Genomic DNA, 10,692 nt, shown 5'->3' on the forward strand with positions numbered 1-10,692 from the left:
CAAAGGTAAAAGTAATATTGGTCATGCCAATCTCAAGTTTTCATCTAGTAATCATTTCGTATTTTGTTTTTTGTTTTTAAAATTAAGTTTATTTCTTCTCCATTTCTTACAGTGATCTACAATTTTCTTAAGTATAATGGTTGAATGTTTAGTCAAATTCCAAAAACAAAAACAAATTTTTAAAAGCTACTTTTTAAGTTTTCAAATTTTGACTTAGTTTTTAAACCATTGAAAAAAAAAAAACAGATAACAAAGAAAGAAATTTGAAGGTGAAAATAGTGTTTGTAGATTTAATTTTCAAAAACTAAGAATTAAAAACCAAATAGTTACGAAACAGAATCTTAATTAACCATTCTTTTTTCTTTTAAGAAACGAAATTATGTTTAAATAAGCAAATGTGTCATGGTACGGGTTAGAAGGAAGTTAAGTAATCTGTTTAAAGTAAAGTGTTAAGTAATTTGTTTAAATTAAAGTGCATCTTTAAGCCTGTTCTCCCACTTGCTGACAAAAATATCAATCTCTCTTCTTTAAATAATAATAATAACAATAATTTGTTTAAAGTAAAATGCATCTTTAAGTATGTTTTCCTACCTCATTGAGGGCCCTAGTTCGGTTTATCAAAATTTCAGAAGACTTTTAATAATGGGTTGGAATAATTTCCATTTTCATGAGAATCAAGATTCCAGATTTTAAGGGGAAAAAAATACAATACAATACAATCAAAGGGCAAAACCTTAAACTTGAAACTTTGATTCTCTCGATATAGAAATTATGTCCACCAATTATGAAAATTTTAGGCATTGTAGCATATAAGATAGAGACCTTCAGATACTTTTTTTATCTTCCTCCTTTTTAGTACAAATTATTTGATGAGACTGTCCCATAACAACCATTAAATATGGATTCAGAATCTCCTTTGAGACTTTCTCTACTAAATTACTCAACAAGATAACCGATTTCCAATCATTCAAGCACCAACTTCACTCGCCAAGATGCGTTGTTCTCGTCATTCAACAACTTCAATGTGCATGAGTTAAGTAAAAGTAAAAAACATATATTTATTTTGAGCAAAAAAATTAAATTATACTATCAAATGAAATATCAATTGATAGCTACTGATTGAAACTTCAAAATGATCATCAATAAGGAGCGCAACACATTTAAGATATCGAGTACAAACACTATTTGTATGATCTAGTCTCGCAAGGATTTGACGAATGGCGCACCTTTTTCATTCTCTTTTCACTGAAATACATTGAAAACTACGGAGCAGGGATTGAGAGTTTGTAAGAAGAATTAAAAAGAGGTCGATAATAACAGGAAAAAAGGGGGGGGGGGGGAAGGCTCAAACATGAAAACAGATTACATAATCTTCAACATCAACACTACTAGCCTCGCTTTGATCATTGTGGATGGGGTTAACAAATACAATACACGATTTCAATGTTACATATGTTCACCTCTGCTATCATCCTCATTGATACCATCTCCTCCATGTCTGCAACCACATCCACAATAATTTCGATTATAAAACATAAATTTTATTTTAAAATGATTCATCGATGGACAGAAGTTAATTGAATGGAACTACATAAAATGAGAAAGAGTTTGATCCCATTTGAAGTTTATCTGAATTATGATTGAAAAATCAAGCCGTAGGGTCCCATTTGGTAACCGCTTTGTTTTTTGTTTTTAGTTTTTGAAAACCAAGTCCGTAAATAAATACCTCTTCCATCTCTAAATTTCTTGTTTTGCTATCTACTTTCTACCAATATTTTAAAAAACTGAGCCAAAACTAAAAAAGAAGTTTCTAAAAAATTCTTTTTGTTTTTTAAATTTGGCTAATAATTCAACTTTTATATGGAAAAAAATGAAAATCATGGTAAGAAATTGCAAGAAAATATGCTTTGTTTTAAAAAACCAAATGATTACCAAACAAAGCCTAATCTTTTTACTACTAGAGATGTTTGGCCCAAGGAGTTAGAATTGGAGGAGTAGAGTTATGCCCTCCATTCCTTGTTTTTTTTTTTTTTTTGTTCTTTGTCTAATAGGAAATGCCCTCCATTCCTTGTTTGGTCCAAGGAATTTGTTGGCCCCACAAAAAAAAAAAAATCAATTTTATGCTTCTCCTTCCACTGTGGCACCACGACTTTACAACCCTCCAAACTTAACAACTCCACTCCTTGCCCCAAACCTCCCGTAGAAGGTTGAAACATAATTCCAAAGGAAAGATGGATGCTGATTTTCATGAGGACCTGAGTTGTTTAGAGGCGACATAATTTTTTTTTTTTGTTCGGAAGAGATTAGTAGGGCTAAATGCCCTTTTGTGTTGATCACTTCCGAGGAACAATGCGTTCCTTGAAGTCAAAGGTGGTACTTGTGTCTTTCTTATGGGAAGAAGACTCTCTTCAAAGGAGAAAACTCCCAGGTTGCTTCACCTTCATTTGATTTGGTTTTATACTTGGGACGCAATTTATTGATAAGAGATGAAAGATTGTGCAGTTGAACTCTTGTTTCTTCTGGGGTTTATTCTGGTACATCCTTACCAAATTTTGAGGTCTGTGCCTAATTGGTCCCAAACTCCTTGTAGATCTTTCAATTACCATTCAGGGTTGTGCCACCCTTTTCTACAAGTTGTGGAAGCTGAAAATCCTAAAGGATGTCAAGTTCTATGCCTGGTTGGAAGCCCAGGGGAGTGCTAACACCATCGAAGCCATTCATAGCTTTTCCAGCATGCATTCAGCCTAGATGGTGGGTGTTGTCAATAGAAATAAATGTTTAGTGGAGATGGAGTTCGGAACCTCAGAACTGAACTAAGGACGTAAGTCCAACAATATAGTTGATGAATGTTGTACAGTAACTCTTACGAGGATAACCATATTTATGTATATCCTTGCCATTCTTTTTTCAGGCTTTGGGTTTTTGTACTCCATCTTAATGAAAGAGGTGTTTCAATCAAATAAGCAGTGATATTTTAAAATATTTTTTGAAAAAAACATGAGGGATTTCCTGAAGAAAGAGAAGAAAGCATAAATATGCACACAATTAAACAGTCATACTTTGGAAAGATAAATCACATATGCACAATAGTAGGTAATTCTACACAATCAAAACATACCGCCAAGATGAGGTTAGGTTTCTAGCTTTTCGATCCAGTTGCAGGTTTTCCAATGCAGCTGAGGTTCTCATTACATCCTCGGGAAGCTCATTGCCATCATATCTCCAACTGTATTCATCTTTCCGATAACCAGACATTGAAGATCCTACCCTCCTATCTGAAAGCTTAAATCATCACAGGAACAAAGAAGAGGAAACAGATAAGCATATAAGAAGTAGCTCCATGACTTACCAGATGCCTGTGAACCAGCACCAGGCCTGAAATAAATACACAACAAAGTTACGGATGACAAAAAGAAAAGTGGCAACAATTAGGCAAGGGAAAAAGTGAAGATATATTATTAGTTCAGGCATGCGTTTACCTTCCAAGCGGAGGTAAACCCCCTGCAACAGATGACGAAGGTCTCCTACTGTTTCGAGAATCATGACTGGACATTGAATCAGATTCTGAAGTGGTTATTCTCCTTCCGGGACCCCTTGCTTGAGATAAATTCTGTTTTTTATAAAAGAAAATGAACAAAAAGATCAAGAAGTTGCCAGCAGAAAACAAATAAAGAGAATGAACATAAATTTTGAAGGTCACGGTTAAGGTATCAGTGAAAGAAAAAAAAAACAAACATATGTCCAATCCATTAATTGGTTCTCCATATTTTTATCTTCCACAGTTATTGACTAGTGATATCCAGTAGAAAGGGAAAATATACATGTCACGTAGTTTGCAGTTGAACACTCAAAAGTGGTGTTTGAGAAAGATAACATCTCAAAAACCAAACGGGTATATTATAAGAAATCCTGTTAATTAATAGAATTAGTGGCAATAACAAACCGTCATAGAACAAAAACAAGAACAGACAGTTAGATTAGTACACCTAGTACACCCACACTTTACGAGGTGCAACAGCATTTTAATCACAGTAGAAGTTACTCTATCAAAGAGAATAATTTATTTCCAAAAAAATCAAGATCTTACAACCTCACATCTCTCAACCGAAAACAAGTCAAATGGCAGTCTAACAATTATATAATAACTAGATTATAAGACACACTAAAAGAAAAAGACCGATATACCAAGCATACAATTAAAATAATAACAATAATAAAAAATAATAATAATACTGATATAATAGTAAGGAAATATGCACCATGAACAATTCAAATTTAACATAAATCTATCATGACATCCAACCAACCTCAAACTTCAAGAATCCCTCAAGAACATCCAAGAGCAACGGTCCACTATCTCCATTTCTGTTAAGATCATATCCATTTTTACTACTAAATTCCTTCAATTCAGCTTTCCAAGAATCTTTTTGCTGCAGAATTAGAAGACATTAGACTTCATACAACTTTTTATATCCTTTTATTCCTTCAATATATATATATAGGGATATAAGGCCCTATATAAGGGTTTTGGGTCCTATCTTCTCTCTATTTTTTTCTGAGGGGTGGGGGGTGTTGCAGGACTTGGTACACATAAAGGGCCAATGTACTTGATTACCATATTGCACTCCGGGAGATAAACTTTTAGAGTGTGGTTTAGCTGAGCCCAATCTAAATATTCACATATTAGAGCAGTAAGCAGCCTCCCTGCAATCAAAATACCAAAATGTGGATGGATAGATTACTTAAGTTGAATCGGCGCATAATAATAATAATAATAAGTTGATAAGGAACCAAACTTTCATTGGCGGAGAGGGGGTACGGTACAATTAAATGGCAACCAAAAGAACAAGCCCCAAGAGGGACCCAACTCAAGAAAGGGGTTCCAATCAAGTATAATGAGACCTAAATAGTAATTACGAAAAGAATTAAGAGAAACATAAAACCTAACAAAAGAGATTTTAGTTGCCCATTGCTTCTTAAAACGTAGAACCTAAGTGCATAAAAAATATTAAATAAATGAGTTCACCCTTCACAGGAAATTTTACTTCTTAAATTTTGTAACTTGAATTATCTACAAAGCAACGGAAACCACTTCAAAATTTCCACTTAGCAATGATTCCGCGGGCACATTTTTTCATGGTGGATAACATAGATTAATTTTCATTTGATAATATTCAAGAGGGGAGAAAATTATTTGTAGTCGAACCTGATGGTGAAGCATGAAGCTGCTTTGCTCGATCATTGCAACTACCAAGTAATGCAGGTGGCAATCCATCATCTTTCTCAATAACACGATCCTCTTCTTCAATTGCCTCAAATACACTAGCTCTAAGTTCAGCCTGGCATATAAGCGAAAGAAAAAAGAAAAAGGAAGGGGTGAACGATTTGTTATATGTAAAGGCCAACTGAGGAGGAAAATGTCGGTGAAAATTCAAGAAAGAGCACAAAATTGCTATTATTCCTTCAAAAGTAGTAAATACTAGAGACCCCTAACATCAGATCGATGCCAAATATAACTTCAGAATAATAATGGAAGTGTATGAGAACAAGCTGAAAGATACAACAAAAGCGGTAGATGCTTCTCAACCAGTCCAAGATCCAAGGGGATAATGACTCGGTTTTTCCAAGTACTGAACACTCAAAAAAAGACAGAGACACGGAGAAAGATTCAGTCTCGTCTATCAAAAGTCCTTCTAAATCAAAGGGTAAAAACAAAACCCTAGCTTTAACCTACCACATTCAGTCCCACCAACCAGCAGCACAAGAACCCCAAAAAATCCAAGAAATTCAGTACAAAGAGCAACAACGAAAGATCTGTAGAAGCCAGAAGAGAAGAAATTTGAAGGAAACAAAAACATAAAACGCAAACATGAGATGAAAAGGTCGGAAAATTACACGGATCTTAGCGAGGACGCCCTTCTTCTCGAGAGTCCGAGTGACAAGGGTTTTCAAGTCCATCATTTCTCTGGTATAATCGTCCATGTCTTTGTGAAATTCTTCGGCCTTGGCTTCGTTTGTGAAGATTCTGCCGAGCTCTGCGTGAAGGCGGGTAAGAACATCAACTATGGAGATTTGGGCATCAAATGAGGGAGCAGAAGAAATGGAAGATGAAAGCAAAGCAAAGCAAAAGGAGAGCGTCAAAAATAAATAAATAAATAAATAAATCGTAAAATCGTGATCGTCGCTGTTATCGGAGTTGTGGATGTGGGCTCCATTGAAGGCTGCAGTTTCTTTCACGTTTGCCTAACCTGGGCCGTTTCTCTTTGGTTATTTGGGCTTTGGGCCTCGGGCCCAATACTTCAAATCGTAAGATTGACCTTCTTTCACATTTGCCTAACGGTTAACAAATTAAATCTTATCTCTAGTTTTGAATTTTGTTCATTTTTTATCTTTAAATTTTTAAAAAGATTCGTTTGAGTCCTTAAACTTTTAAAAAGTATTTATTTTAGTTCTTATAGTTAAAATTTTATTAAAGATTAAACGAAAATGTGAGGCAACATGTGTTTTTAGACTTTAGATATGTTGAGTATTGAAGATAAATAAAATGTCGATTACCAATACGTCAAAATAGTGAACGACCAAAATCTTGAACGAAAAAATGACTTTCAAGTTATCTCATACAAAATCACTTTACCATCTTATTCAAGATTGAAGCCCTAGATTTTTTAATATGGGTAACTTATTTGATAGTTTGGTCATCCAAAAATACAAGCCATTTGACCATTTTGTGAAGAAGTTAACCGAATTTTAATATCAGATACTAAAATACTCATTTTTTAAAAGTTCTATGACCGTCATTTTTAAAAATTTAAGTATCAAAATAGAATAATGTTCAAAATTCAGAGATAAAAATAGGACTTAGACAAAAAAAAAATGGATTTCTCAAAAGCTAGCCACTATTACATTAATGTCTTTTACCTAAATGGCTACTACACTTCATTTTTTCACCAATGTTAGTGGTCTTTTACTATTCTAACCTTGTCCATATTCAAAATAAATAAATAACCATTCACATCCCATGCCCAAAAGTAACCATTTTTCTCCTGTCATTAAAAAAAAAAAGAAGAAAAATAAAATAAACCATTAATCTCCCGTAATTAAATAAGAGAAATTTTTACATATAAGAAAAATGTCAAACTATTTATGAAAATAGCAAAAAAAAAACACTGAGAAACTTCTATAAATCTTTATTAATGATAGACGTGTATCAGTTTCTGTCACTTACAATGATAAACTTATATCGACTTCTTTCACTGATAGACATTGTTATACTTATATCAACCTCTACCAATGATAGACTTTTGTCAATGATAGACGTATATTAATTTTTGTCATTGATAAACGTTTATAGACTTCTATCACCCTCTATTTATGATAGACATTGATCACAACTATAATTTAAATATTGTTATTTATGTACATATTTTTCCTTATTTTTATATTTTTGAAATGTCCCATTAAACAACCATTTATCTCCCATCATTAGGAGAAAAAAAATCATTCACCTCTCATCATTAAATAACCCTACAAAAATCATCTTCTTTCTTATTTCTACACTATCTCACTCTCTTCTTCCTCCTCTCACTCTCCTTTTATTCTTCCTTCATACATTGCTTTTTCAAATCATAAAATTATCGTCTTCTTCTCTAAACCAGTGAGCAAAGGAGGTTGCAAGGCTAATCGAAGTCGGCAACTATCGGACAGGTCGGGTATGAGGTTGCAAAGTTCCATGAATTGACATACATGATGACATGGTTTGATCGACGTCGGATCTTGCCTAGGTGACACTAGGTTTGGTGGGCAGCGCCAGATTTGAGGTTGGAAAGCTCTGCAGATGGACGAGGTATCTGGGCAGAGCATGATGAAGTCAGGTTTGAGGTTGCAAACGAATAAAGTTAAGATAAACGATGGATCTTGATCTAGTCGCTGAATATATATATATATATATATATATATATATGGGTTTATTTCAAATAATTTATATATATTTAATCAATGGATCTAAGATTGCAGATGGATAGACAATAGATCAGGGTGTATTTGTACATTTTGTTTTAATTTCAAATATATATGAATTTATTGCAGCTTTAGTACCATTTATCACTATTGTTTAAATATTATTAGTATGTGATATTTGTTAAAATATATATCGTTATTTAAATATAGTTAGTTAATGATATTCGATTGTATATACATATGGTTTTCCCTCTACAATATATATATCAAATATACAACTTAGTATCGTAAGGGGAAAAGAATATCATTAACACTTTTCAGAGCACTGGCTTAAAAATTTGAACTCCACGAATTTGATTTATTTTTTATTTTAAAACAATTCGATGATGTCACCCCTCTTAGTTTATGGTTTGATTTGTAGCATATGATATAAGACATATATTTGCTAAATAACTAAGTATATGTGTATATATGACAAAGCATGTGGAGTATATAACTAAATAGAAACGATACTAAAATTACAATTTTGAGTATATATTGTATAACAACTTAAATCTGTACTTCTTCTAAACGTATTTGGAATAACCTCATATATATATTCAAAATACCATTGTATATATTTAAAATAAATCTCGTATATATAAATAAATAATGAAGATTTGTAATCATAATGGTCATTTAAAAAAAATGTAGTGTTTGACAACCACTTAAGAAAATTGTCAGAAATAACACCCTTAACTTTCCATATTTCAAAACTAATACACTTTTTGAAAGGTCGTTAAACTAGTTTTTCTCGATGGATCTTTGGCAAGATTGACCACCAAGATTTAGTTAAAAAATTGACTTTTCTAACTTCGTTCTATCCAAATCTTATATATTTTCAAATTTTCTCCAAATCTGATTATGTTTATCAAATATTATATTCAATTCTTACCTAATTTTAAGTCAATTTTTGTTTCCACGATTATATTAATTTCTAAATTTCCAAATTTCCAAATGAATTTACCAATTATATTTTTTTGAGATGGATGATTGTAATTTGATATTAAAATTTTGGGAAAGATTAAATTTTGTAAAAAAAAAAAAAAAAAAAAAAAAGTGAGATATGAAAAATATATAAAATCTCGGTATTAATCTAATTCACCGATCTTGATGTTTATCAACTCAAGATTCATATCAAGATTTTATATATTTTCCATATTTTACTTTTTTTATAAAAAAAAAATACTAATCTTTCCAAAAAATTTTAAACCAAAATCAATCACTTGAGATCCATGTAAAAAGTTCATTTGGATTATTGGTAAATTGATTCGAAAATTGGAATTTAGGCTAAAGATTTAAAAAATTAGTAAGATTTTGATATAATATTTGGGGAAATTTTAAAAATATACAAGATTTGGTATAAGATTTAAGAAGATCACACAATATTTGAAGGAACTCTTAATACAGAGCACCTATGAGCAGAAGCGGATCATCCAAACACTATTGTGAAAGAATACATACATTCGCAGTCATACTAAACAAATTATGCATTAAATCATAAATTACAGCATGCTTCTTGAAATAAATATAAAGGTTAGAGAGACAGTACCTTTGAAGAACCTTTCTTCAAGTGTATCCCTCGATCGGTCACGAACACAATGAGCAAAAACTCGAACTCCCTCGAACACCAACAACGAGTATCAACTCGATCCTTGAACAGATCCAGACACTACCACTAGATTACCTTGGTATTCTCGATGTGAGAATCTAGTAGTGGTGGGCTCTGACTTATTTTGGATTGAGGGAAGGTTTGGAATGAAGGAAGAGAACGATCGAGTAAGCGATGACAGAATTGTGTAGAAGATGGAAGTCTATCGTATAGACTGGATACTTGATCGTTTAAATGAGAGCACCATCATATAGTAAACTCGGTTTTATCGTGTAGTCACTCGATAGGTAACTATTAATCGTGTTTCATAGAATAATTAGAAAAACAATTTTTCATTTTATCCCACTTTTTCCATAAAACTGTGTAACTACCTACTAAGGTTGGTTATTGAGAAAAATAAATTTAATTATCAAATAGTCAATAAATTATAAATAAATACAACAACTAACTTATCATATTATATTTATAACCTATAATTTTAATATTGCATCATATACAATATATAAACCATAATTCTTTTTCTCTTTTTTATGATATTCATATTAATTTTAATAATTATGAATCTTATTCATAGAAATTCATATTTGAATCATATTCAAATATTAGTTCCTCCAACCAAACAATAATGTATCAAATACATTATGTCAATTATATCATATATAATTGAATTAATTTAATCATATCATATATAATCAATTTCTCTCTTGTTAATTTGGATCAAACTAACCCAAAAACTGATTCTCAACTTGAATCCATTGAGCTACCAAGGGGACCTTATGGACCTATAGCTTGAAGCTCCAACGGTACGTGAATAACTGACTAAACTCTTTAATCACTTTATCCACCATCCGTTAACTTTTGGGTACTCCACTAAAGACCGACAGTTGCACTCTTCACACTACAATATATTTCTGTGTCAATTGGATATAACCAATCAATAGTATGATGACCCTTCACAAATCACTCGTAAGTACAGTTGGGCAAATTTACCGTTTTACCCCTATAGTTACATCTAACTCCTTAAGTACCACTGATTCCTCTAATGAACAATAGATCATAGTCCTACTATGACTAAACCCCTCTCG

The 10,692-nt window shown here is 32.2% G+C and overlaps 1 protein-coding gene across 2 annotated transcripts; it reads right to left on the bottom strand.

Annotated features, from left to right (window-relative positions):
* Nucleotides 1-1,209: 1,209 nt before the first annotated feature.
* On the bottom strand, nucleotides 1,210-6,155 carry LOC120079008 (protein TONNEAU 1b-like). 2 transcript variants are annotated; one of them, XM_039033172.2, is made up of 8 exons: nucleotides 5,896-6,155; nucleotides 5,207-5,339; nucleotides 4,616-4,704; nucleotides 4,308-4,430; nucleotides 3,480-3,610; nucleotides 3,350-3,375; nucleotides 3,119-3,263; nucleotides 1,210-1,498 (listed from the first exon to the last, which is right to left on the bottom strand). In XM_039033172.2, the coding sequence occupies exons 1-8, from the start codon at nucleotides 5,980-5,982 to the stop codon at nucleotides 1,447-1,449; spliced, it is 786 nt and encodes a 261-aa protein (XP_038889100.1). In that variant the 5' UTR covers nucleotides 5,983-6,155; the 3' UTR covers nucleotides 1,210-1,446. The 2 variants fall into 2 exon arrangements, with proteins under 2 accessions (XP_038889100.1, XP_038889099.1); XM_039033171.2 differs by having other exon boundaries at nucleotides 3,119-3,275.
* Nucleotides 6,156-10,692: the final 4,537 nt, after the last annotated feature.

This window comes from Benincasa hispida, chromosome 6 (assembly GCF_027475165.1).
Source record: "Benincasa hispida cultivar pf3 chromosome 6, pf3_genome.v1.1, whole genome shotgun sequence".
NCBI classification, from domain to species: Eukaryota; Viridiplantae; Streptophyta; class Magnoliopsida; order Cucurbitales; family Cucurbitaceae; genus Benincasa; species Benincasa hispida.

Excerpts from the sequence above, each read along its gene's own strand:
- LOC120079008 (XM_039033171.2), bottom strand. The coding sequence starts at position 5,982 with ATGGACGATTATACCAGAGAAATGATGGACTTGAAAACCCTTGTCACT. Across the intron at positions 4,431-4,615 it reads ATCTCCCGGAGTGCAATATG|CAAAAAGATTCTTGGAAAGC; the intron begins GTAATCAAGTAC and ends CTAATTCTGCAG. Across the intron at positions 1,499-3,118 it reads AACCTAACCTCATCTTGGCG|ACATGGAGGAGATGGTATCA; the intron begins GTATGTTTTGAT and ends ATGTGGTTGCAG.